Source organism: Cavia porcellus, unplaced genomic scaffold (genome assembly GCF_034190915.1).
Source record: "Cavia porcellus strain 051 isolate PalLab524CR breed Dunkin Hartley unplaced genomic scaffold, mCavPor4.1 scaffold_24, whole genome shotgun sequence".
Taxonomy (NCBI): Eukaryota; Metazoa; Chordata; class Mammalia; order Rodentia; family Caviidae; genus Cavia; species Cavia porcellus.
In genome coordinates this window covers 54,419,628-54,447,522 of record NW_026947507.1, presented here as the reverse complement: position 1 = coordinate 54,447,522, position 27,895 = coordinate 54,419,628, and the positions used below count along the sequence as shown (strand labels likewise).

Here is a 27,895-nt window from a genome sequence, read left to right as displayed (position 1 = left end):
CACGGTCGCCGAACACAAAACGGTTTCCACGAGAAACAGCTAAACACGGCCACTGAGAACCAAGCTCCGCGACCGCCAACGCTCTGCTAGAAAGACCAATGGCTACGCCGTGTCGCCTTTAGCTCCCGCCTCCCCACGCCACCGACATTCAATAATATTTCGCTGTGCTGCAACCAGGCCCTGGATTGGCCGCAGGTGAGGACGGCATGCACGAGCGGCGCACTGAGATTTGTCCGTCACTTGCGCCCGCCGCGCGCCTGGCGGGGCCAAGGGGGCGGGGCCGCGGGCTGCTGCGCCTGCGCGGTGGGCGTCCTCGGGGAGCAGCTGCTTTCGCTGCCGCCGCCTCTGCCTTTGCCGCCGCGTTCCGCTGTGGAGATCCGCGTCCCCGCGCCGGGTGAACAATGAAGCAGAGTTCCAACGTGCCAGCCTTCCTCAGCAAGCTGTGGACGCTGGTGGAGGAAGCCCACACCAACGAGTTCATCACCTGGAGCCAGGTAGGGCCGGCGCGGGCTCAGGCGCCGGGCTCCCCGCCTCCCGTGCTCGCCGGCCCTGGGGCCCGCTTTCTCTGCCTCCGCAGCGGTGTCGCCCCGCGGCCTGTGGCTGGCGCGCCGGTCAGGCCCGCGGCTCGGCCTGGGCCTTGCGGGTACCCGTAGAGGCGGGGGCCGCGCTCTCGCAGGGCCGGCGCCGGGGCTCAGGACCCCGCGTGTGGGCCCGGTCGGGTGGGGGTGGGGTAACGGCCCAGTCGGGCGCGTTCGGAACCTGGCTGGGCGGGCGGGGCGCGATCCTGCACACTCACGCTCGTCCTGCGGGGAGCGGGCCCGGCCGGCGGCCCCGCGTGCGGCCCAGGGGTCTGCTTCGGCCGGCGCGCGCCGCTCTTGCTCTTTGGTCTCCGCGGGACAGCCGCGCCGCTCGGACCGGATTCCAAACTGCGGCCTGGACCAGTCAGCGACTGTGCGGGCAGGCGGCCACAGCCGGCCTCGCGCGGGCTCGCGAGTGTGAGGAGCGTCAGCTCCACGAACTTCAAGTAGGGCGAGTTCTCTCCCGCGACCGCGTTCTCTCCCGCGGCCGCAGGGCGCGCGGGGCGGGCGCCGCGGTTTGCAGTGAGGTTTCCCGTTCCACACCGGGGTGCTCTCGTGGGGCGCGGATCTGGACTGAGTTACACAGGCCAGGCATGGGCGGCGATCTGGATGACCCCGACCCCCTCTGCCCCCAGAGGCCGAGATTCCAGACAGACCGGTTGTTTCCGTTTCTGGCGTCTGGGCTGCGGCGTGCGCGGCGACAGCAGTGTCTCTGCGCGGACCTCCTGCCCCCTGCAGGGCCTGCCCAGGAGTGAGAAGCGCCCACCGTCGTGCCTGGCCCCTGTTCTGTGCCGAGTAAATGCTATCCCTGACCTTCTTTTCTTCTTTTCTCTTATAATAATTCTCATCGTTACTTGGTTTGTCTTAACGGGGAGCACCGAATTGAGTGCAGGACATTTGCACTACTGGAACAGTATTTGTCTTCGTGCCATTTGTTTTTTAAACTTTATTCTGAGATTTCTTTGTGGTTGGTTCCCATGTATGTGTATTAAGCGTTTGATGAACTCTGTACAGTTGTTCGATGAAAGGTGAAAATAAAGTCAACCACTAGTATGTGCTTAAAATAAACAGATGTCTCATGCCTTTCATCAGTCAGAAGGATTAGCATCGCTGGGGATGGATCGGCCGGCCCGGTCTGTTACTCAGCAGACCTGGCCCTGTGTCGCTTGGGCTGCAGTAATTCCCTCTTCTCCCTGAGGTGACTTTATCTTGTCTTGTTGGATTGTAGCAGCCTTTTTATCTGTGCTATCTAGTGATCGTACCTAAATATATTGGTAGTTGATTTTAATAAAAGGATATTATGTTGGCAGCAGATCTAATATACCCTGATCAGCCAAAATATTTTAATGTCATGCTCATTGTCTGGGTAGTATCAAAGGTGCAGTTTCATATAAATGCATAATTGCATTTGTGTGAACCCTAAGGTAAATAAAGCTACTGTTTTGTCCCATTAAGTCTATGTTTTACCTACACACTTTCTAATGCACCAGTAGCACAGTCACATTGTAAAATCAAGTTACTGTCTGACCCAGAGACCGTAGATGTTTAGTCAGTTTTTGAGAAACCAGTGAATTTAGGGAAAATTATGTTTGAAAAGAAGCTTGGAGATCTAGCTTTTGTAGCTGAAGACTCTAGGCTTGGACAGAAGAGACTGCTTATCCATAACTGTACAGCTTGCCAAGGTGGCAGTGAGAGGGTAACAAAACATCTTTGAGCGCCAAGATCAGACTTCATAAGCTGCAGCGAGTTTCTTCAATGGATCAGCAACAGTGATATCTACAAGCCAGTGGGCAGTGAGCCTTCTCCATAGGGCGAAGCCTCCACAGCAGGGTAGCTGTCTCTCATTCTTGCTCTCCCACAGATTTTTCTAAGAGCAGTACTAACACTGAGAGATAAAACTTCAATTAAACAATGATTTAGATGGAAACACCAAAACAGGTTACTCTCATCTTTTAAAAGTTGCTTTTTTGGTTTTTTCTGGTTTCCTTCAAGCCGTTGTGCTGAACTTCAGTTGATCTTAGCATTTATCCTGAGTGTTGAGGCATACTTTTCCCCCATAGGTGAGAGATAATTGACTTTGCCTGGCTTAAGTGTAAGGCAGGGAGAGAAAACTGTTATGAAGCTTGGCTTCATACTTGTGAAAACTTATTATATAACTTTATTTTCTTCCTTGAAATTTGTAATATGATAAAATTAAAAAGTGAAATGATGCCTTCATTTTGGCCATTTTGAGTGATCAGAATTATGTTATTGGCTCAAAATAGTAGGTCTTTAAGTTCAGTGTCTTTAAAGAAAATATTTTGTGCATATTTCAGGTTTTATTCTTCCCAAAGCAAAAAATCTCCCTTTTTTCTCTTTTTTTAAAAAAAAATTTTGTTTTTTAAACATTTCCCACAATTTAAAGGTTGTATATGCCATTCTTGGCTCTGGTGAACAATTATTACCATAATCAAGAACAGAGATAGCACTTTGAGAAAACCGCAGCATGTTCTCTGTAACACGGTACATGGGTACATGTGGAGCTTGGATGCAGCTGAAGAAACTTGATACTGATACTCGGAGGTGAGGTTATGTAGGTTAAATGGAAGTTTTTACCATCCATAGCGAAAAATTTTTATTGTTGAAACTTGATAATCAGCATATATTGAATGAAGCCCTATTTAAAAAAAAAAAAGAAGTGGAAGGTCATAGTTTTTAGTGGTTTTTTTTGTTGTCTCAGTTCTCCAGACTGCTTGAGAAAGCAGAATGTTCTCCACTAGTGACCGCGTGTGCATTTGTTCCACCTTTTGTGCCTTTGCTGTTCTCTAGTACTCTTTTCCTGTCAGGTACATAGAGGTGAGTCAGGAAACAGGGAGCAGGAGATGACTGGACTGTGTCCATGTTTTCTAGCTGTTGGGATGAGTCTGACCATTTGCACTTAGACTGACTACCCTAGGGTGTTGAGCATCTCAGCAGCCATGGCATTATGTTGGTATTCCTAGTGAAAACAAAAGTCCACAAGTGTGGAAGAATCATGGTAAAATTACACTTAGGTAGGCCTGCAGAAAAGGTTATTCTTGCAGTGATTCCTTTGTGTATGTAAGAGAGAAAAGAAAAATAGTCGGTCAACATTACCTTATAAACTGGGTGTTAAAGAATGTGACAGATTTCTGCTCTGGTAAATGTTTTCAAGTATTGAGGCTGCAGTATTAGATACTAGTAAAACTATCGTGAGTGTTCTACTCCCAGAGAGCAGAAAGGTTACTTGGGGCAGTAGCAGCCGTGCCATTCTTCAGAAGCTTGCCAACATTTGAGGGTCAAGCTTGAGAGGAAGGGACCATTTCTCCCAGCCCTCTTGGTGCTTGTGTCCTTTGTGTAATGTTTTGGGAAAGAGAGGAGCTGTGTGGTGTCACTGCAGCCTCACCGGTTGGTGGAGAAAAGTTTCGTCCTCAGAGTTTCACTACTAAGCAGGATGGAGATGGAAGGGACGCCCTTAGTGGAGACGGCATGAGAAACTTGCTGAGGCTGGTGTGTGAGAACAAGCAGAGACAGGCAAGACTTTCTCATTTGATAGACCCTGAGAGTTGAAATTCTGAGAATATGACCTGGTCCACTTGGCCAAAGATTTGTTTAGTGAATTAGGATCCATGTGCTGTGTGTCAGGTGTTCATTCAGTAATGACCCAAACTGCCTGTCTTTCTGGAGCTTAGGTTCTAGTGGAGAACACCTATAAAAGTAAGCAAACCCAACTCCAGGTAGTATTAAATACTTTGTAGAAAATAAAGCAGGATAAACAGGGATTAGATCAGGTCTGATCCGATTAGAAGGTAAAATTTACATAATTTTAACAGGGAATGTTTAGTAGACTTGCTGTCAGGGGAGTATGGAGTAAGGAAAACCAGAGGGTGTAGGAACAGATAGTTAAAGTAGCCCCTGTAGGTCGGACTGAGCTGGTATCTGCAGAAAAGCTAATCCCTCCAAGGTGAAGCTCTTGACTTCATTGGAGGCAGTGTGGCCTTGTCTTTCCTGAGTTGCACTGGACCATTTTAGCAGCCGTCATGGCTCAGGACAGGGATCCGTGAGCCAGAGTACATAGGCTGGAGCCTGGTCATGCCTTCCGCTTCCTTATTATATATAGCTGCTGCTTGCTGCAGAGGTGGCGTCCTGGCCTTAAAATCAGTATGATACATACTGCAGGTGTCAGTGCCTGCTTTGGAATATCCTAGAGAGCTGTTGGGGAGATGTTTTTGTAGGGCAACTGCTTTGAAACCTCCCAAGGCGAGGAGAGTAACAGGGAAAGTTGTCCTCTGCGGTTGCTGCTGACCAGTTAGGTGTTACAAGCCAGGATGCTGGAGAGCCTCTTTGCAGGCAGGAGTGTCCAAGGACCAACCTCCTGTCTTCTATCTCCAGGGCCCTCCACCAGCAGAGCTTGACCTCACATTACAGAAAGAAAGCGAGTAGTTAAGGAGCCCTGTTGCATGTGCATAGCATATATAGTAAATGAAATTTCGGACCAATAATTTGGTAATTGGCACATAAACTGAGTGGACTGAATATTTTCAGAAGTGTATGGAGGAAAGCCTTTCTGCAGAGGTGGCATTCGAACAGGCCTGAGTGATTAACCAGTGTGGGCCAGAGGAAAGGGTTTGTGTGAAATTTGGGCTGTGGTGTGTCCAAGGAAGCCGAAGGCCTTCAGATGTGGGGAGTGCTAGAGCACCTGGGGAGGCAGGAGTAGCCCTCTTCTCTTGGTGGTAGAGCCAAAAGGTGGGGGGACCCATTGGATGGTGATCAGTTTCTGCCATGCTGTTGGAAATCGTGGTGACTGAGACCAGGCACCCCACAGTAGAAGTGGAGTGAATTGGCTGTAGCTGGAGCAGGGACAGCAAAGAGCTGAGAATGATGCATAGATTTGGCCTAAGCAGTGGGGTGAATCCACTTGGCGAGTTAGGGAACGGTGAGGAGAAATGCTGATTGGGGATTCTGCTTGGCCACATTTTAAATTTGACATAGTGGATCACTAGTGTCATACCTAATTGAAAATCTAAAATCTTTCAAATCTGAAACTTTAGGGCTACTCAAATCAATACGTTCCATGCACCTGTTCCAAACTTTTTAAAAAAAATAACAGTGTTTCCCGACATAAAAACAACCATCTGAAATACAAGTTTCAGGTATTTTGATATCAAGGATACCAACCTGTGTTCTTGGACAGCTGGTTCATTGTGCTTGTGTGTGATGAGCACATTTTGTGGCATGACCACACCTAGTTTCAGAAAGGTGGGGAGGAGCAGTGTGAGGAGGAACAGGAGTCTTTCTGAGCAATGTCACTGACTTCTGTACTCAAGGATGTCCAAAAAGGGATGTCACCGGGCATCCTGGGTATGACCAGCCCTCAGGGATGAGTTAGGAGCTCACAGGTGACAGAGTTACGGGACTGAATGAAATTATTTGGGAGGACAGATGAAGACAAAGGAGCTGAAAGATGGGTATTCAGAATTTAAAGGTTGTAAAGACAAGGAAAAGCCAGAAAAAGAGACCAAGAAGAAAATCAAGGGAGTCATTCATAGAAGTGAATGAAAGAGTGGTTCAGAAAACAGCCAGTCAACTATGGAAGATGCTTTTATGAATGTTTCTGTGTACCTCTGGCGTTTCTCAAGGTTGGTCAGTGCTGTTACTGAACTGTACCAAAGACCTCGACGGCTGAGTGCGATTACTGGAGTACAGGCTGGAGCTATTTTAATCTCCAGAGAGCACATGGTGTTTTCCTCTGAGAAAACAGTCCTCCAACTCTCACGTTAGCCAAACAGAGAGATTTGCCATTGACCCAGGTCCTCAAACTGGATTGTTAATCATTCCTAATAGTTACTAATCGAGTGGATATGCAATGTTACCTCAGTGAGAGTTGATGCTTCCCTGATTGCTAATGAGCTGTAAAACGTGTGTGTGTGTGTGTGTGTGTGTGTGTACACACATACACCCATTTCTTTTCTGTTCTGTGGAATGTTTATCTACTTTTTTATCCTATTTATTTGTGGGAATTCCTTATACTGTATAGTATCACTTGATTTCAGGAGGAATTAACAGCTTTACAACGTTACATTTCCTTATTGCCTCTTTTGATATTTTCTTGAAGGTCCTATAATGTTTCACTATTTATTTATTTATGTTTGTCCTTTTCTTTTTTATTGGTACTGGGGATGGAACTCACAACCACACACTTGCAAGGCAAGGTGCTTACGCCGCTGAGCTAAATCCGCAGCCCCCCACAATTTATTTTTGATATCTACCATTGTTCTGTGATTGGCATCATTTACTCCATTGTAGTTTCAAGATGTTTTCTCCTTTGTACCCTAAGGAGAGAGGATGGCTTTCTTTGCATTGAAAGAAAAGTGTGCATTTTATGTATCTCCTGATCCATGTGAAACTGATTTTTGTGGGTGGTTTGATGATTCAGTTTCCTTGTTTCCCATACGTTTGGTTGGCCAGTGCTGTTTCAATTGTTCAGTCATCCCTTTCCAAGTGCGAATATGGCCATTTTTGTGATTTTTTTTTTAAATGGCGGTAAGATATACATAAGAAAACTAATCATTTTAGGCCCTTTTTAAGTGTGCCTTCATTGGCATTAGTGCGTTTGTGTTATTGCACAACCTTTGCCACCATCTGTCTGTGGGAGTTTCTCCTCTCTCCAGACTTAAACTAGTTGGAATGCAATAGTCCCTTCCTGGTACTCCTGTCAGAGCCTGTTATCACCTTTCTGCCTGTAGGAAATCAGCTTTTCTGGATAGTTCGTAGAAGTAGAGTCATGCCATGCTTATCCTTTTGCAACTGAATCTCTTAGCAGGATCTCTAGATTTATCAGCATTTGTCATGTGTCGTAATTTTTTTCCTCCTTAGAAAGCTAATATTTCACTTAAAGTTTATATGACCTTTTATTCTTCTGTTCATAGACAAAGGAGGTTGATTCCTTCTTTTAGCTGTTGTGAATAATTTTACTGTGAACAGGAGATACAAACATCTGTTCAAATTCTGGCTTTTTAAAAATTACAGAGCTACCAAAAAATGCTGGGCGTGGTTGTCTTCCCAGCATTCAGGAGGCTGGTTGAGGCAGGATTGTCACAAGTTTGAGGCCACCCTGGGCTACGTAGCGAGTTTAAGGCCAGCCTAGACTACACAGCAAGACCCTGTCTCAAAAGAAAAAAAAAAAAAAAAAAACACCTCCAAATGCATCTAGAGTGGCGGTTGGTGAATCATGTTGTAAATCCATGTTTGTCCCTGAGGAAGCAGTACGCTGTATTCCGCAGCAGCCACATTTTATGTCTTAGGAGCGGTTCACAGGGGCTCGTGTTTGTCCACATTTCGCAAATTCTTGTTTTCTGCTACTTTTGCTGATAAACATCCTAATGGTTGAGAAGTAGCCTCTTATCATGGTTCTGATTTTCATTTCCCTGATGATTAGTGCAATTGGTTATCTTTTCATATCTTTATTGGGTAATTGTCTATTCAGGTCATTTTTTATTTTCTTTTACTTTTCATGATTGTACTGGGGATTGAACCCAGGGCGTTTTCTCTTGAGCTACATCTCGAGTCCTTTTTATTTTTTAATTTTGGGACAAGATCTCCCTAGGTCACTAAGATGCTCAGAATGCTCAAACCTGCAGTCCTCCTACCTCAGCCTTGTAGAATACTGGAAATAATTTGCCTTTTTTATGGCTTGATGTAATTTTGGTTAGTATATGTTTGTGATACATAATAATTGCATTCACTTTGGAGATTTGGTGTATACCCATATCTTATCTTAATCATCTTCCTTCCCCTTCCCACCCCACCTTTCTGTCCCTCCATTTCCACTTCTCTTTTATTTTGCATTTTAAACGTTTGTATTTTGAATTGGATTTTTGTTTTTGTTTTTGAATTGTAGTTTTTGTATCAGATATCAGATGCCAGGTACATCAGGTACATATCAGATGCCATTTATAAATTTTGCCTTTTCACACTAGTGATTTGCTAGTGCTTTTTGTCCCCAAGTTTTAAAATGCGATACAGTCCTATCTGTCTGTTTGCTTTCATTGCCTGCAGTTTGGTATCATGTCAAGAAAGCAGTGCCAAATCCAGTGTTTTGAAGATTTTCCTTTAAAATTTATCATCTTAGCTCTTGTGTAACTCTTTTAATCCTTCAGAGTTAGTCTTTATAGATGGTGTCAGGTACAGGCCTGACTTTATTCTTTTGCACATGAATAAGCACCGTGTATTGAAGAGACTGCTTTCATTTCATAATCATTGTGTCACTCTTGTTAAAACCCTTGTGGGCTTTAGTTCTGGGCTCTGTTTTTCCCATTCGTCTGCATGTCTATGTCAGTTCCATACTGTTTTGATTACTGTATTTTTGTAGTAAGTTTCCAGTTTTTTTTATTTTTTTATTTTGATGTGGTATGTGGTTTCCAAGATAAGGGACCTGCCATGGAGCCTCGGCTGGTCTGGAACTGGCAGCAAACCTCCCTCAGCCTCCTGAGTGCTGAGTACTCGCTCTCTTTTTTTTTTTATCTAATACCACAGAATGCAGTGCTTCTTGCAGTTAGTGATTAACATCAGAAAACTTCACTGCAATTTGGCACTTCAGTTTTGTTGCTGCCATCAGGAATAGAGTTGGTGTGAAGCTTTCGCAGAACCAGTTTGAACTCCTGCTGACTGTACGTCAAAGCACCTCTACTAACTGACCTTTTCTGGTTTCTCTTCAGAATGGTCAGAGTTTTTTGGTCTTGGATGAACAGAGATTTGCAAAAGAAATTCTTCCCAAGTACTTCAAGCACAATAACATGGCAAGCTTTGTGAGGCAGCTGAACATGTGTGAGTATGGGCAGCCCCTTGTGTGTGGTGCTTGATGAAACCTCCTTGTTCAGATGATAGAGGGGAATTCTAGCAATACAAGCATCCTTCTTGTGTAACTTCAGTCTCATGTTAGTCGTGTGACTTTTGAATCTCTTCCAGATGGTTTCCGTAAAGTAGTGCACATCGACTCTGGAATTGTAAAGCAGGAAAGAGATGGTCCCGTTGAATTTCAGCACCCTTACTTCAAACAAGGCCAGGATGACTTGTTGGAGAACATTAAAAGGAAGGTGAGCTATTGTTATGTGAATTAACTGGAAGATTGACCTGCCCACTGGTGTACACAGGTGTTCTTGCTGGGATGAATTAGACTCAGGAACCTGTTCCACCCCCGATCCCACCTTGCACTCTTGGCCTTACCCCATACTCAGCTATGCCAGGGAGCCCCAGGATCACATCTAGAAAAAAGAGAATGGTTCACAGCATTGTGATTGAGGGGAGAGTCACACCTTGTAATTGGGTGGATCATGCCACCCAAGTCAACTGAAAAACTAAGCTTTTGGTGGAATATCAGCTCCACGGAGGACTTTTCCTGTGTGGTTCAGTATTACATCCTGTGTGCCTAGAATGAGTCCCTTGCCCATAGTGAGCGTGCCATCGCGTATTTTTTAATGAACTAAATGTGACTGAGTTAATGAAACTTGGGGGGATTATGGGAAGTTTGGCAGAGTGGGGAAACCAAAGAGACCCTAAGATGTCCCTGTTTGTGAGAATTTCAGTTACTTTTAGAATGGCTATTCCTTGCTTTCACTCATTGAGCTGTGAAGTTGCTCTCTCCCTACAATTCTGTCCTGGGCTTTTTGGAACTAGATCTCGCTTCTGAATAAGCTATAAAAATGTCTTCAAGTAAGGTAGTTTTGAATTGTAATTCTGGCTGTTTATGTGTAGTTTTCTACATTTGCCTTTTGGAAGGTTTCATCTTCAAAACCAGAAGATAATAAAATTCGTCAGGAAGATTTAACAAAAATTATAAGTAGTGCTCAGAAGGTTCAGATAAAGCAAGAAACTATTGAGTCCAGGCTTTCAGAACTAAAAAGGTAAAGTATTTCCAAATATAAAGTATATGTTGGGAGTTGAAGGTTGTATGATATTTTAGCTCTGTTGAAGCCAAATCAAAGGTCGTTTTTCTGCAAGTATTGGTTCCCTTTTAATTGTAGTAATCAAAAGGATATAGAAAAATAAGTACATCAAAATAACTTGATATGTAAGTTTGCCGATGAAATAGTAGCAGATTGTGAAGTCAGTGTGAGAAATACAATTGTACTTAGATCAGCTTTCTCACAAATGAGGGCACACATTTTAAAAAATCCTGCATAGAGGCTGGAGATTTAGCTCAGTGGCTTAAGCGCCTGCTTGGTAAGCACAAGATCATGAGTTCGATCCCTGGCACCTAAAAAAAAAAATCCTGCACATTACCCGGTCTTTCGTCTGTGAATGTTTCTTAAAATGGTTCTGTGGCCACTCTTAGGAGAAGTGGAACATAAGGAGTAGGAAAGAAAGGATGCGCCAGCCTTGCCCTACTTCACACAGGCTCTGATCGTCCCAAAGTTGCTTTATTTTGTTTCACTACTTTACTTGGTAGCATTTGCCTAAATTGCCATGGTTCTAACTTGTATTTTACTTAGTAACTGACAAGATCTTGAGCATGGTTTATTCATGTATTATTTCTACCTTTTAAAATGTGGGACATTAGTTATTCCTGACCCATTATCATTAAGATAACCTTCAAATTTGAAATGTCTTCAGTGAATATTATGCTTTCCAATTTTTCATATTTTACATATATTAGTGCTGTTTATTTCTTTTTTGCCTGCATGCTTTCCTTTGATCCAGTTCTTTGCATCTCAGGTTTGCTCTTCAGGAAATGGAATCTCAAATTATCCTTGCAGGTTCCTATCACTCTGTGCTCGTAAGCAGATAACTTTAAATATGAGTCCAAAAAATATAGCAGTTATTTAAGTATTAGCAAAATCGCCACCTATATATATATAAATCTACAGTCACTTTTATAATAACCCAAGTTAAAGATAATAATGGCTTTTAGCAGGTTTTCAAAATACTGAAAACTAAAAACTTTTAGTATTTGGATTATCTTTCACATCTCAGTATATCAGTCCAGCTAATAGTTAATATGTAATTGAAGTTTCAGTCAGAAAATGATAAACGAAGGAACAGAAACTTAATATTGGTTTATTATATCATCCTTTTTTTAAAAAAAGTAAAGCATATATTAATGGTTTGTATATGCTTGTGTTTGAGCTGGCTCTTATAATAGTTTTAGTGTGTGAAATGTAATTTAGTTTGACCTTTCTTTCCTAAAATGAGTCAAAAGGTCAGAGTTGAGTTGCTAACTATGAGTTAAATAAAGGTTAGCTTATTTTTAAATATAAAGTAATGAAACAAACCATCAAAAGGAGTAATTGCCTACTATTATGTGGATGTAGGTGTGTCTTAAGTTTTACATATAAAACTTGGGGAGCAGATACTTGCCAAAATCCTTACTATTCCTTTGTAATCAAAGCTGTTGCCAGTCTTCTAAAAACAGGTGGTTACGAAGTGTTTTCTGGTGTTCTTCAAGATACTGAGGTTTGGTTTTCTGACTGAATTCTTTGTTGGTTTTATTTTTTCATAAACTGTAGTGAGAACGAGTCCCTCTGGAAGGAGGTATCAGAACTAAGAGCGAAGCATGCGCAGCAGCAGCAGGTCATCCGAAAGGTAGGACGCCCCACTCTTTGCTGAACCGATCCTTTCCGAGTCAGGACCCCAGAATTTACTGGGTAGCTGGTAGTTTATCTTAGTTTTGGATACACAGAACTATAAGTATGAAGTCTAAGCAGCTTAGGCCAACTGTTCTGTCTCCGTTTTAGCAATGACAAAAACACTTTGCTAATGATGACCATCACATACTTCTAGATAGTATCTCAGCACACTCAGTGGAGAATGGCCTTTTGATGTACTTGAAGCAGCTTGATACGCTACCTTTTTAACTGAATTTTTAACATTGTAAAACAGGCTTTCTGTGTTTGGGTGTTTTAGGTGTATTTTCAGCAATAGATGTAGTTAATTTTCAAGTCATCTAAATTATGAGTTGAAAGATGCTGTGTGAGTGGGTAGCGTGGGTGGCCTGCACGTGCAGAGGAACCGTCAGTGTTTGGAAACCAGTCCCTGCATTTGCACAGCTGTGCTGAAAACACGCAAGCGAGGTTGGAGCTCCTGCCTGGCAGGTAGTGTCTGAGTCCAGCTTCACGTACCAGCTGCCTTTGTTAACCAGAGGTAAAGCAGGAAGGTCTGCTTGGCAGCTGTTTTTTGCGTGAGTATATGGGACCATAAGCAGCAGATTGTCTGGAAGGGAAGGCGGGGCCCTTCCCACGTGTTCCTGTGCAGAGGCACTGGGACTAGAAACAGCTCTGCTGAGGGGACCTGGGCTGTGGAGCCATCGAGGATGGGCAGCAGTTACGCCGGGCACACCCCGGCATAGTGTGGACCATTGCTTAGAATTAGAGTACAGATGAGGCCTGGATGTAGCAGCCATCATAGTGTTCCCCTGAAGATGCAGCTTTTCTGAATTTTCCCTCACTGGTGCCTGTTTGCCACATGCAGTGTGCCTGTCCTTGGGTGGTAGAGTCAGTACATGAAGTGTGTGTGGTTTAAAAACTTCTAGAGATGACTATAAGGCCTAACCCAATGAAGAATATCTAATTTAAAATGCTACGCGTGTTTTCATCTGAACTTTATAGAGGAAATCTGTTAGTATTTCAGAAAGATAATGTTCTGCTTAAATGTTAATTTACATTTCTACAACATGTAGATATTTTTTCTAAAAGCACAGGTAAAGTAGTTGTTTGCATTTCAAGTTTTCATGAAAATTAGTGTATAGTCAAATTTGAGTTTGATCTGTTTTGGTGAGTAGAGTTATGTAACTGAGGTTTTTTTGTTTTTGTCCCGGGGATCGAACTCACAACCTCGAGCTTGCAAGGCAGGCGCTCATGCCACTGAGCTAAATCCCCAGCACATAACACTTGTTGACAACTAATAGTCTTTAATCTGACCCTGGAATTTGTTCCTCACTGCCTAAATTTCAAATTTGTGCTTGTGAGTGCTACGTGTGAGATACTAAAGACCTCTCCAGGCACAGAAGCTACACGTTGTAACTGCAGTCTTTTCCTCAGAAAAAGCCTCGCTCGCACAATAGGATACCGGTGTGTGTAGAGGGAGCTGAGTTGGATAATAAATTTAGCCAGTGACTCATGTTCTCATGAAGCTAACCACTGGTGTTTCTAGAATTTTCCTGATTCTGTCTTAAGTCTTCAGTTAAAATGTCTGCATTTTTGTCCTTTGAATATTTGATACTGGCTATAGAACAGTTATAGTTCAGGAAGCCCCTTTTGGAGAGAAATGTGCTAAATAATAGGTATTCTTAATTGATAATCTTTTAATCATGTAATTACATGGTAATTTCAAATCAGTCTTCTGCACAGTCTCAGTGGTCCTCTGCTCACAGCCTCTGTCCATCATTTGTATATTTTTCATAGTTTACCTATGGTCTCCACTTTTTTTGCACATTAGGTAGGGAGGATTTATAATCACCAACTTAGCTGTGCCCTACACCAGTGGTTCACATACGTTAATGTCACGTGGAGGGCTTATTGAAGGTCAGGTGCTCAGACTTCAGTTACTATTCAGGAATTTCTGAGATTCTTCGTCTGTAGCAAGTCTAGGCCAATGTTGCCTGGCTAAGGACTACACTTTAAGAAATACTACTATAAAATATGAAGTTTTGTTCACATTGTCCAGTTGTTTTTCCCTCCACATTTAATCAGATAATCAAAATTCAGTCATTGTCCTTGATTGTGAATAAGAAGCTTTTTTGATGGATGTACCTCAACAGTAATCTATAGCATCAGACAAGAAAACGTTTTCTAACTCAAAGTGTTATGATCTATTTTGAAAGAATTAGCCATTCCTTTTGCCTGTAGTTACATTACTTAGTGTAAGAAAAATGATGCCTATGAAATACGAACTATTTGCATTTTAATAGTCATCTTGAAAACATTTTAAATAAAAAGTTGGGATTTCTTTCATGTAAAGTTAGGTACTGTCATCAAAACAAAGAGTTGTGTAGCTGATGTGACTATACCTAGTTATAAAATGTATTCAGATTTTAAATATTAGCATGTGAATTAAAATAAGGGCATATAATAAGTCAAATAAGACTTATTTGATAGGACTTGTGAATATAAAGCATTAAAGAATCTATAGTGGAAGAACTGTAACGTGTATTTTCCTTTCAGATTGTCCAGTTTATTGTTACACTGGTTCAGAATAACCAGCTTGTGAGCTTAAAACGTAAGAGGTAAGTCTTTATGATAAAATGTTTTGACTTGTACATAAACATTTTAGTTATTTAGCTACATTTGGCCTACATTCCTGATGTACCAAAAGAATAGTCCTCACTTGTTGAAATATATTCACATCCCCAGAGTGAGCTTACAGGTTTCATGTTCCTTATCCAACATTTTTGAGATCAGAAATGTTTTCAGATTTCAGATATTTTGGGTTTGGGGATATTTACATCTATGAGGCATCTTTGGGATGGACTCTAACTTGAATGAGAAATGACATGTTTTATACATACCTTACGCGCATAGCCTAATGGCAGTCTCAGGCAGGATTTTTAATATTTATGCCTGAAATAGTACATGTCAAGTGCCTGAAAGGGTCGAAGGGTCTGACAAACGGTTTTGTGCCAAATCTGGCCCATCACATTAGGTCAGGTGTGGGGTTTTTCATTTGTAGTGTCATACTGGTGTTCAGAAATTTTCTGATTTTGAGGCATTTTAGCTTTTATATTTTTGGACTAGGGATGCTCAACCTGTGCTTCCTTCTACTGTCAGCCTTCCCTTGTTTTTGAGAGACAAAAATAGCTCACATGGTCACTTTATACAGACATGTGGTTAATAAAGAATCTTTTTTTCATTTACATTAGCAGTTTAAAGTTAGGAGGCCCATGTCAGAAAAATTCCAGGAAGAGATCATTTGTTGAAAAAGGGTAGATTTTGTTTTCTTTCTCTATTTTTTTATTTTTTTCTTTTGGTACCAGGGATCGAACTCATGACCTTGCATTTGCCAAGCAGGCACCTTACACCGCTGAGCTAAACCCCTGGCCCCTAATATTCTCTCTCTTAACCTTTAATCCCCTCATAGTTTTTTTTAAAATTCTGCCTTAACCATGGGTTGTGATATCTCTAAATGTCAGTGGCTGCTGGCATCACGGCTGAACCAGATGACAGACAGACAGAAGGAATGGTTGTATCTGTAAGGCTAAGATTCAGGCCAGGGTTTAATTCATGACAGCTGTGCGAGTTCACCTCTGCTTTCACTAACTGGTTCTTAAGATGCTGTGTATTTCTTTTTAACCATGCAAGAGTAAGAATAGTCTGTAAAGATCTGTTTGACTTAGTGGGCAGTGAAGTTTGTCTGAAATTTACTGTATTTACCCCACCAAATAGTAGGGAAGAGCAGAGCTAAGAGTCCTAGGCAGTTCTCATCTCCAGGCGTCTGTCCCGCAGCTGTGTCGTGTTGGAGGGCTCCTGGCTTTTGTTGCTGTGTTGGGTTGATTTTGTGGACGTGGAAATCCCACCTAGGACCTGCATGCACTAGGCAAATCTTGTAGCCCTGAGCCGCGTCCCTGCTCCTTAGGTGTTTGTACCAGTCTTTTACCTGATATGAAAATGTACTTGGGAACCAGTACATTACTAGAAAAAAATTAAATTCTTTGTATTTTTGCTGCATGGAAGCACATGAATATTCTTCTGCTTTCCCAGGCCTCTACTTCTAAACACTAATGGAGCCCAAAAGAAGAATCTGTTTCAACATATCGTCAAAGAACCAGCTGATAATCACCACCACAAAGTAATTTTTTCCTGTGTATTTTTTATTTATTCTACCAGAGTATAAATTTTACCGTGGCAGCATTGAATGCAGAGCTCAGTGAGTACAGGGACTCATTCCCTACTTCTGTGAAATGACATTTTTCATTACTTATTTTAGATTTTTTTTCAAGAAGCAAATCATTACAGATATAGTTGTCCCAGTTGCCTACTTCTAAACTTGTTTAGAAGTAAACTTGTTTTTTCCTCTTTAGATCGTATTTCTTCTTCCAATGGCTGTTTTATATATGTGCATCTAGGAGCAGTATTCTATGTTGTTTTATATATATGTAAACTTCATAAAAATGTGATCATTCTGTACCTGTGACTTTATAGTATGTCTTTTTTTAGTTGCAGTTACTCTTAAAATTTATAAAACATGTAGTCCAAGTACTGTATAAATTGAACATTATGGTAATATAATTGTAATGTAATAAGGTAATGCATTTTTCTGTTGTTTCTATTTCCACCTGCTGTTATGTATGTTCATCAACACTCTTTTCTCCTCTAGCAGTTTCAAAATAGTTTTCTTTACCTTAATTTTTGCCAAAGTCTCTGTGGATAATTTGTTAGAGTTACATTCAGTTGTAGATAAGTCCTGTTTGTTTGTTTGTTTGTTTGTTTGTTTAAGGTGCTAGGGTCACATCTCCATGCTAAGCATTCTACTATCGAGCTAACCTTGTTTTAGAGATACTGCTTCAGGTTTATTAAACTATCAAGACCCCCCCAATCAGAATTAACTTCAAATCTGATTTGTCTTCCAACTGTTATTTCTAAATAATCAAGCCTACTTAACTATCGTGTTTGTAGGATAACTATGTCCTGAAGTATCTGTAGCTTAAAAAGCCAGAAAGAGCTGAAGTGCTGTCTTTGTTTTAGTAAAGCTGTTCTGTAGGAAAGAGTTGTCAAATGAAGCTGCTTGGGCTGAATGATAGTCCCTGTCAGTACAGTGGCCACCTGATCATGCTTCAGATGTCTGACGTTCCCAGACTTTGTATTTTTTAGGTGTAAATGCATTAGAACTTGAAGAGCTTTCAATTCAGACATTCTTGGGTTTCTTGTGCACTGCCTTCACAGTAAAAACAATAACTAAGAGGAGCAGATCGAGTACCCAGACCTCTGGGAAGAGTAGTGCCAATATCATTAGTGTATGTCCATAAGGACAGAAGGGATGGCTGCTTTGCTTACCGTTGTGTTTCCAGCATTTAGAAACAGTACAGGGGTCTTCTTCTATGAGTGCTGTCCAGTTTGGTTGTCTGTATGATGTCAGCACTTTCAATCTGTTTTGTTTTCCCTTCTATTTTAGGTCCCACATAGTAGGACTGAAGGTTTAAAGCAAAGGGAGCGGGTTTCAGATGACATCATCATTTATGACGTCACTGATGATAATGCAGATGAGGAAAATATCCCAGTTATTCCGGAAACAAATGAGGATGTTATATCTGATCCCTCCAAGTAAGGAGTTTGTGGATATAATTTATGAAAATATTTAAATGTTATGAGACCATTTTTTCCTCTGATGACCTTCAACTAGATAAAGTGCCCCACACCCCAGCAAAGAAGTAGTACAAATTGGTTTTTATTTTGGAGTTTTAAAATAATTGTTTCTCCATGGTCTTGTACCCAGTGAAGTGTCTCAGTACATGTGACTAAGCAGCTTACTCAGGAACGGAGACTGCATAAACCCTTCTGTTTGGGGTGTTTCCAGGAGAGTCAGTGGGTAGACTCAGTATGCTGAGCCAGTCTGAGAAGGTCATGGGTTCTTCTTTTGCACCGATCCAGCTGCAGCCAGTACCCTGACATTGTCATTGTTGAGGACGACAATGAGGATGAATACGCACCTGTCATTCAGAGCAGCGAGCCGACAGACTCGACCAGAGAGTCCCCGAGTCCAGGCGGTGATGGCAGCAGCCCTCTCATGTCCAGTGCTGTCCAGCTAAATGGGTCCTCCAGTCTGACCACGGAAGACCCTGTGACCATGATGGACTCCATTCTCAATGACAACATTAACCTTCTGGGAAAGTGAGTGCTCACTGGGTGGCAATCTGACTCACCTGCTGTCTCCGTTCGTCACATAGTCTGTCTAGAGGATGGACTCACTGGTCTGCTTTTTTGTTGGGTAGGGCTGGGCTCTTAATGAGAGAGACTTAGTGGTTCCAAGAGTAGTTTTAAACTTTTCCTGGGACGTTCCTCAAATTTCTGTAATGCAGTACTTGCTTTGAGTGTCTGTGTGATTGTAATGTGTTTATACCAGGACTATGAATTAATCTAATTACTAGTAATAAAGAGAAAAAGATAAGCCAGACTGTGGTGTTGTGGAGCCTTATTTTCCGTAAATAGTGAAGTTTTGTGTGAAGCCTGTGAGTGCTCCGCCCTGTTTTTAGGATCCTGAGTTGTGAGTAGAGAGCCTCTTAGGGTAAAAGCTGCTAAGGACCCAGCAGTTGCTGGAGTCTTTTGTCGAGGCAGGTTGCAGTGGTGATTGAAGTGTCAGATGGAGGAGCCCTAACGTTTCCTTTTAAACCTGCTCTTCTCAGGGTCGAGCTGCTGGACTACCTCGACAGTATCGACTGCAGCCTGGAAGACTTCCAAGCCATGCTGTCGGGCAGACAGTTTAGCATCGACCCGGACCTCCTCGTTGATGTAGGTACCACTGAAGCTTCGTTGTGCTGGTCATGTGTCTGTTTAGGTGGATTATTTAGAAAGCAGTGCATATGGAGTTTTTCCCCCTTTCGTTTTGTTTGCATTTTCTTTTTGTCATAAAGGATAAACAGATAGGGCTGGAGTGTCTGGGATGAGTGAGGGGAGCTCAGTTCCTCCCCTTAACAGGATCTGGGTTGTCTTGGTAGTGTTGGACAGAACTTGTCTGGACCTGTTGCTGTGCTGTGCTGGACTCTTAGGTCGTCTTGAGTAGACATCTGTGGGAGTGATAGAAGTACCTAGCCAGGACTTGGCATGAAGATGCCTCTTAATACTCAGGAACTAGTACATTTGCTGGGTTTTTATGTCATGTGCCTTGAGTCCTGAGTGCTCCCTATACCAGGCCCTGGTGTCGTGTGAGTGTGAATGCTCCCTTTTGTGCACCTGTTTGGGATGTGGTCTGAGTGTGAATCTTCCTCCCGTCTTTATACTCCTGGCCCTGGTGTGATCTGGCTGTGAATCCCCTTCTCCACACGAGGTTATGATATGCTCTGGGTGTGAATCCTCTGTCTTGTGCATGTGGCCCTGGTATGTGGGTGTGAGTCCTCTTGTCTCTGCTTTTGGCCCCAGTGTGATGTGGCAGTGACCCCCTCCCCCGTCACTGTGCTCCTGGCCCCAGTGTAGTTTGGTGTGGGTGCGAATCACTCCCCCCCCACCAATCTGTGTGCACCTGCCTTAGTGTGGTCTGGGTGTGAATCCTCCTCTGCTCTTGCTGGCACTGACTGCAATTCTCTCCCATCTTCTTCTCTTCTTACCCCGCTCTGCTCTCCTCTATCACAGCTTTCTACATGGTCTTGTGCCACTCAAGCGAACTTTGTTATCATCTGTTTCCATTTTTTTTGTGTGTGAACATCTGTTTTTCTTTTTTCTGAGAAGCTTTTTGCTCTTTTGTGAGGGTGTGGTTCCTGCCTTTTCTGGGTCTTCTGTCTCTTCAGAAGACACTTGCCAGGCTCTCACTCTCTCTGGTTTCCCATGGCCTCAGCCTCCCCTGTCGGCAACACCACTCAAATGAGTGCCGCTTCCTTTGGAGCTTGGATTCCTGTGCCAGCCGGAGTCCCCACCTGAGTGAATTGAACTTCTGCGTGATGCCCACTTCTCATGTTCATCCTTGCCAGCCTTTGCTGATTCTGTCTGCTGTGTTTCCATTCAAAACCCAGGGCTGTCACAGCAGCCATTCCCACGTCACAAGGGGGCAGGGAGCACCCCTCATTCTGACCGCTGCAGTCTTGGCATCCCTGAGCTCAGCCTGAGCCCCGTTCATTCGAGTTTGTCCTCTGTCCTGCTCACAGAGACGCAGTTACTAGGCTCTGGTCCCCTGAGCCGTTTCTCTGTGCTTGGTCTCATTCCTTTTCTTCTTAGAGGAAGTACTTCCTCCAGCCATGTGTATGCTTGTCCTCTTGCCTATTTTTTCATCTTCGATCTTTGATCAATCCTCAATAGGCACAGATCTTCCTGTCTTACAAACAAGTATTTCAACTCTTTATTCTATTAACCTTTATGCTTCTCTTATCCATCACTAAAACTTTAGAAATGAGTGGCTGGATTTCTTACGTGGTTTTTACTCACTGCCTTCTGAAACCTTGTCTTCTGTGTAACCCTGTGCTGCTACCTAAGTTTCTCATAAGTAGGCTGAGAAAACTGCCTCTTTTGTTTTCCTAAACTACTGAGCCGTTGTAATAGAAGAGTAGAGGAAGTTCGTTTTGAAATCCGGTCTGGGTCTGTTACTGGCTTATGTTACTCAGTAGCTATGTTATTAACCTTGGAAAAGCTAACCATTCTCAGTTTCTCCATCTGTTCAGTGTACCCTAATATGAAGAGCTGTTACAAGAAGTAGTAACAATTAATACTAGGGTTAACTGTACCATAGCATTGTTGAATATTCTACCATGGAATTTTTTGCTGATTTTAGAAGTAATGGATCTCTGTACTTCCAGTCTCACTAATCGTGCTGTTTCTTCTCGGGAGCTTTGCTTTCTCCAGGCACCCAAGATTTTATCCTCTTTTTCTTTTCTACCTCTCTTTCCGCTCTTCCTTTGTGAAGAGATTTTGGCTTTTAGGATTGTTGTGACGCGGTTAACTCCAGTTTGTCACATTTTTTAAAGTAAACTTGGCTTCAATTCTGATTCCATGCCTTTGGGATCATTGGTTGGTCTTGCCTCCTGTGACATTCAGTGCCAGACTTCCTTACTCCCTGTGTGCTAACTCCTTACAGCTTTCTGGCTGTCTGTAGTGGCACCAGATTTCTTTGTATGATTCAGGGTGGTGCCCTGGAATATTTTGATTTCCCCTTCATCACCCCGTAAGCCCCGAGTAGTTTCACAATCCATTCAGGCCCTGCTGACTTTCACTGTTGCTTTCTCGTCCAGGACCCTTGCTATTTCCTCCTTGAATCACACTGTGTTTTCATACACAAAAGGCCCTGAGATGTCAGGGATAGGATAAGTACATTAGTGGTGTGTGGCTGCTCTGGAGAGCCCGGTGTTGGGTGACCCACGTGCAGACAGCAGGGGCCTGGGCTTGGGTTCCAGCAGCTGTGTGTGTCCCTCTCCTGCCTTCTCACTTTGCCTCGCACTTTGCCAGGCATCTGTTGGGATGCCTGCGGGGTGTCTTGTCTTGGCGAGGAAGGCAGAAGAGGATGCTGTGCAGGTTCTGGCCTTCTAGGGGATCCTTTGAAGAGAGCAGTGTGCGGTCCGGCCTCTAAGGTCCTGACAGGCGAGGGCCCAGAGGTGAGTGACCGCTGTGCTGTCTGCTCTCCAGGGCCTGGGCTCACTGTCCACTAAGGGTCAGTGGGTAGTAGCTGGAAAGGGAGGGAGTGAGAGAGGAAAGAGAAGCCAGCGATGTCTCTGAGACCACCTTCGCGTGAGCTGTGTGGAACTTGGAGGAGAGGCGCCAGCACTGGGAGAGAAGGGAGGAAGGGGCGCCGTGGCCTCCGCACCTTGCCCCAGTGTTTCGTTTCCGTGTCTCATTGCAGTGCGCGCTGCTGCCCTGCTCTGCTTGAGCGCCTGTGTGTAACTGCTGCTCAGCTCAGGACTCCGTGGCCCTGGGCTGGTCATGCTCATCTCTAGAGCAAGCTGTGCCTTGTTCGTGGTTGCTTGCGCTTCATGGTCGCCTCCAGGCCCTAACCGTTCTCAAGTGACCGAGATGAAGAACAGAGTGACCTTCTCAAGCCCCCTTGGCTTCTGTCACGGGTGTGTCTGTGTGCTTTCCTTCTCATTCGGTGTGCCTGGTCCCATTGAGCCCCACCAAGCTTCTGTACCCTTGGGTTGTATCTGAGTATGTGTCAGCCCTCGGCATTGGGCTCATCTCGTCTTGCAGACTGAAAGTGCTCCCGGAGAGCAAGAGTGGTGTTTCATCACCTTGTCAGTCAGTTCTCAGCCTCAGGGAATCCCCAGGGAATGGCTGATGTGACGCCCTGGCTGAAACGAAAGCTTCCTGAAAGCCAGCATGCAGCGAGCACTGGTCTTAACCCCTAGGACTGCCCTTGGTAGGTGTGGGTAAACATAGCCACAGGTTTGTCGTGCCTTTGGAGGGCTGCTTGGCGGGAAGCACAGGCACCTGTCCCCGAGCAGTTTCTGTGTATGGGTCACCAGTGAGCAGGTATGCAGTGAACGCTTAGTGTAGGACGTGGTGCTCAGGCCTCAGTGCTATAGGAAGCTGGAGGCATCTAGGGAGAGAAGACCAGGAAAGGCCACTGCAGGAGAAGGAATTTAGGACACCCCGCCCCCGTGGTTTGCCAACGGTTTAAAGAGAAACTTGGTGTGTGAGTCCGTCTGATGTGCAGCTGCCTAGCGCTGCTTTTGTGTCTGTTTTCTTCCCCGCGTTTCTCTTCTGAACCTGTTTACTTGTGTAGAAAATTCTAGTACAGGAGTTAGAGCTCTTCACTCAACATGGTTATATAAAAAGTTTGAACACACAAGTCTTTTAAAATATTTTTTAAACTTATCATCTTTCTTGTTTGGTCTTTCAGCTTTTCACTAGTTCTGTGCAGATGAATCCCACAGATTACATCAATAATACAAAAGTAAGTTTAAATTCATGTTGCTGTCAGGACCCATAGCTATACCAATCTGAAAAAGCTTCTAGTAAGTAGCAAGCAGTGTCCTCCCAGTTACGAAAGTATCTCCGTTACCCATATTAACGCTCAAGACAGTAAATTCCAGGTGAGAGGCTGAGCTCGCTTGCAGGGCAGATCATTGCCAAGCTCTGCTTGGCATGTGTGAGGTGAACTGTGTGAAAGTGGCAACCGCCAGATTGTGCCTTGTTGAGAGATGCCCTTGAAATCAGTGATGAAAACAGGATTTCTTCATGTTTTAAGTGCTGCATTTCATGTTCTTATTCATTCTCTAGACTTTTTAGCTTTTTTTAATTAAAAGTTTATTGATACATTCTATAAGTTTCATCATTGTATTAGCATACATTAAGAACCTAAGAATTTATACTAACTGCAAGTCAGGCAAATTTAAAAACTGAAGTATAGATGATAGACTTCTGTCTTAAGTTGAAAAGACTGTTTTATTAAACGTGTAGTTGGGCTTAACAGGTGTTGACAAAGGGCTCCTCTTGGGGTTGTGAGAAGTAGTCGGGCAAGAGAGAGCGGGGAGTCAGCAGGAGCTGAGGAGCTGTGCTCTGGTTCATACGGCTTGTCGCCTGGGCTAGGGACAGACTCCCCTCTCCTAGGAGTTTTAGGAACCCTTATTTTTTATGGAACTCAGAGATAAGTCTGAGTTTCCGAATGTGAAATCAGAATTTTATTTGATTCTTGTTCTGTATAATCTGAGAATGAGCACATTTCAAACAAACATGAATAATTACAGTGATGGATTAAATTTTTTATTGTTATTTGTGAGGAGGCCTGACTAGGTTTTCTACATTCCCACGGTGACAGCCTGGCTGACTTAGAGCCTGAGGCATCTAGGAATCTGGAGGTGGTTCATGCTTTCAGTACTTGAGTGATTTATATCAGGTTGGCGTGCTTGGGTCAAGGAGTACGTTTTTCTGGTTTTGTGGGCTGTATGTCCTTTGTCCTGGGTACTCAATACACTCAGTTGTAATCTAAAGGCACTTACAACAATTCAGGAAAGACTACAGCGGGTGTGTGGTGGCAAACACCATAATCCCAGCACTCTGGGAGGCTGAAGCAAGACCGTCAAAGTTAGAGCCCAGCCTGGGCAGTGAGGGACTTGGTGAGACCCTGTCTCAAAGCAGAAACAAAAGGCTGGAGCTGCTGCTTACTCAGAAGCCCTGGCTCCGATCACAAAAAATAAAATACATACATTAATTTGTAGCTCTGTTCTCATAAAACAGGAAGTACACTGACTTTGGGATGTAAGAGCATCACTTGCTTGTTTATGTTGTAAGATTCTGTTGATAAGTTCAGCTGTTGTGTTCTGATAAATATTATTATACTGGAGTGTTGCTAAGTCATAGACCTTAAATTGAATAGACCTAGATTGTGTGTTACTTTAGTAAATGTGCTTATTATTTACCTATTGCTAGACATTGGGTCATTGTTTCTGGATTGTCTTTCTTATAAAAATCAGTAGTTTGAATACAATTTTCAGAAATAGCGGTTAAGTAGCAAATTGCATATTCTATGTTACTATGAAAAAATTAAAGTAGTGCCATTTATTGTAGCTCTGAGTTTAGATTGCTTTCCAGTGATTGGATCTTCTGTCCCACCACATTGCTTATGCCAAGGGCAATAGAGTAGAGCGTCCTCAGGGTCTTCCTCCTCCACAGCGCAGCTGGCTGAGTGGCCACCATGAAAGAGTTTTCATTGGAAATGAAACCCGTTTGTCATGCTGGTTTCATGTTTTAGAAAAACAAGTGTTTTTCTTAGAAAATGCCTATTCTAAGGGGTATGTAAATGTATTATATTATGACTGTTCATATATTTATTGTGAATGCTAGATGATGAAATTCTGTAATTAAACTTCGGGAAGATTAAGTATTTCTCTTTATCTTGGAGCTTCTTTCTGAATCCTGGGAACTTAAACTGTTTCATTTTATAATGAATATTACAAGACTTTTAGGACTTACGTAGATGTTTCACCATTTATGCTTCACCGGCCTGCAGAAATCTAGCACTTAGTTATTCAGAAAAAGTTACAAACCTCAGCACCTCAGAATTTGAAGATCCCTGAAAAGATCACTGAGGAATTTAACATTAAAGATTTAATTTCCTTATCACAGTCAGATGAAAGAGAAGACAGTGGTTAAAGAACTCATTTAAGTGACAAGAAAATTCAAAAAGCCACAGAGAAAGAAAAGTCTTCTGTGTCAGCAGGCTGGCCTCAGGGTGTCGTGCTGAGCTGCTCCAAGTGCTGATGAGGGAAGAGAAAAGTGTGGCCCACTTTTAATCCGAGCAATTTAAAATGACTTTTAATTGCTTTAAGAGCTAATGATCTGTCAGCATTTGAAGCCATTTGTCTTTGATCCTTTCCTGAGTCTCCCCTTGACAAATCTTGTTTGTTTCTGCGCCCCCCTCTCGCCCAGCTCCTGTCCTTCCAGTTCACGTTCTTAACTCTTTTGCCAGCACACAGTCCTCTGAACCCGTCTCGTACCTGCGGTACCTGTCCTCGGCTCCCTCTCATCCGCTTTTCCTACTGTTTCCCTCCCACGGGTTTTAGGTAGCATGTCAGTGTTTACGTACTGTGTCAGTTTTAACTTTCCAGTACTTTTCTGAGCCATAATACATGAAACAAGTAGTTTTATGTTTTTTTGGTTTTTTTTTTTTTTCCAGTCTGAGAATAAAGTACTGGAAGCTACCAAGAATAATGTTGTTCAGCCAGTTTCTGAAGAAGGAAGAAAATCGAAGACCAAACCAGGTAGATATAGAGGTACTACGAATTCAGTAGGTTGTTCCAGATCTCCTGTGTAGAAACTAAGGCCCACCAAAGAAAGCCTTGTGCCTTAACAGTTGATCACAGAGTACCCTGGCTTCATCTCTGTGCTTAGAGTGCCCAGCTTCTATCAGAGGAAAATTGAATGAGTAAGGTGGTTTCGAAGTCATGTTTTTCCTTTGTGACTTAGGTGTTCTGAAAGAACCACCCTTGTTAATCGCGGAGTAGAAGCTGTGTGTCTGCCTCGTGTGTGTGTGTGTGTGTGTGTGTGTGTGTGTGTGTGTGTGTGTGGTCAAGTCCTGCTAGGAGGGAGCGCGACCCCATCCAGCCGCCTGACTGTGTGCTGTCTTTGCAGACAAGCAGCTCATCCAGTACACGGCATTCCCCCTGCTGGCCTTCCTCGATGGGAACCCCGCATCCGCCGTGGAGCAGGGGAGCATGACAGGCCCGGCAGAGGCTGTGTCCTCTGCAGATAAACCCATAGAAGTGGATGAGCTCTTGGAGAGCAGCCTGGACCAGGAACCAACCCAGAGTAAGCTCGTGCGCTTGGAGCCATTGACTGAGGCGGAAGCCAGCGAGGCCACCCTGTTCTATTTATGTGAACTGGCTCCGGCGCCGCTGGATAGTGACATGCCCCTCCTAGATAGTTAAATCCCCAGGACTCGGACTCAGTGTGTATATATTCATCAAAATGATGAACTATTTATTTTAAAGTATCATTTGGTACTTTTTTTGTAAGTTGCTTTGTTTTGTTCTAATCAAATACTGTGGAATAAAAGCACCTTTTGCTTTTCTCACCGCACATTTTTGCGAGCTTTCAGGTGTTACTCAGCTGCCCAGGTATAGTTTCATGCACACTCTTGGTGTATTTTTCAGTTGTTCAAATTCCAGTTTTTTTCCAGTTGCAGTAATTTGGATTTATTTTTTACCAATGTGACCATTAGCCCAGTTAAACTTTGGTTGCTTTACTTGTTCCATGCTGTCTGTGTTCAAGTGTAAGTCACTAAACTAATCGAGCTCTCTCTTTTACCTTCATTAAATATTGCCCCTTGGCTTATTTTAAAAACTGGAAACATAAAGTGCCTGTATCTTGTAAAACTTTGATTTGTTTCAATCCAGAGAAGTTCATTTATGTTCAGAGAAGCTCATCCATGGCTGCAGGTAGGGCGGTCTGCACAGCGCCCTCCCTGGCAGCCTCGCCCAGCTCCTTGGGAGCCAGCGTGGGCCCGGCCGGTGGAGCCACCCCAGCCGCAGAGGCGGCTTGTGTTCAGTGAAGTTTCTGGTTTGTGTTTTTTTGAACCACACTATTTAGTAAAATAAATATAACGGACGTTGAGTACTACTGTTTGTGACATGTCTTTTTTGGAGGTGGTACCACACAAATCAGTTTTTCTTAGAAGAAAGTGGCTTTCAGCTCTCTGTTATCCATTGCTGTCTCAGTGTGAGTTGCACAAGGTCTTTGTGCATTATCTGAAGAAACAGGCTGCATACCACAGCAGTGGGAGAAATGTGTCTAAATGGCATGTGTTTCAAAGTGGTGCTTTATTTAAAGACTATACTGGTTTTTGGTGTTTATAATAAAGACCTGAGAGAACGATGCCTCTCATTGTTGCAAGTAAGAACGTTGTCACTGGATGCCACCAGAGCCCATAGCTTTTACCCTGAACAAGGGTGTAAGAAACAATGACGTGAGAGAATCGATGAAGTTGTCTCCCAGCTTTGGAGCAGCTGACCCCAAGAACTATAGAGCCTTAGGGCTACGGCGCTGTCAGGGGAGAGTCCCCTCTTCAGTCCGCTGGAGCCCTGCTGCAGAGCTACTGAGGGGGAGAGGCCAGGATGGCCTTTGGGTTGGCCATCTGGGATCTCTCTCAAGGTCTTGGAATTTTCCCTCTGTGATGTTAAGATTCAAAAGAAGAGCTAGTCTGACAAGGCTGTGGGTTCAAGGCTCAGCACAGAGGCCAAGTATTTTAGATCCTGACCTAGGAAA

At 43.5% G+C, this 27,895-nt stretch overlaps 1 protein-coding gene across 4 annotated transcripts; it reads left to right on the top strand.

Annotated features, from left to right (window-relative positions):
- The first annotated feature begins 284 nt into the window (after positions 1–284).
- Positions 285–27,247, top strand: Hsf2 (heat shock transcription factor 2). 4 transcript variants are annotated; one of them, XM_003479409.5, is made up of 13 exons: positions 285–494; positions 9,293–9,401; positions 9,543–9,670; positions 10,353–10,477; positions 12,080–12,155; positions 14,732–14,793; positions 16,265–16,352; positions 17,676–17,824; positions 18,152–18,391; positions 18,904–19,009; positions 23,034–23,087; positions 25,809–25,893; positions 26,264–27,247. In XM_003479409.5, exons 1-13 carry the CDS (start codon positions 402–404, stop codon positions 26,557–26,559), a joined length of 1,611 nt encoding a protein of 536 aa, XP_003479457.2. In that variant the 5' UTR covers positions 285–401; the 3' UTR covers positions 26,560–27,247. The 4 variants fall into 4 exon arrangements, with proteins under 4 accessions (XP_003479457.2, XP_012998949.2, XP_005008201.2 ...); XM_013143495.3 differs by having other exon boundaries at positions 25,809–25,905; XM_005008144.4 differs by lacking the exon at positions 23,034–23,087.
- Positions 27,248–27,895: the final 648 nt, after the last annotated feature.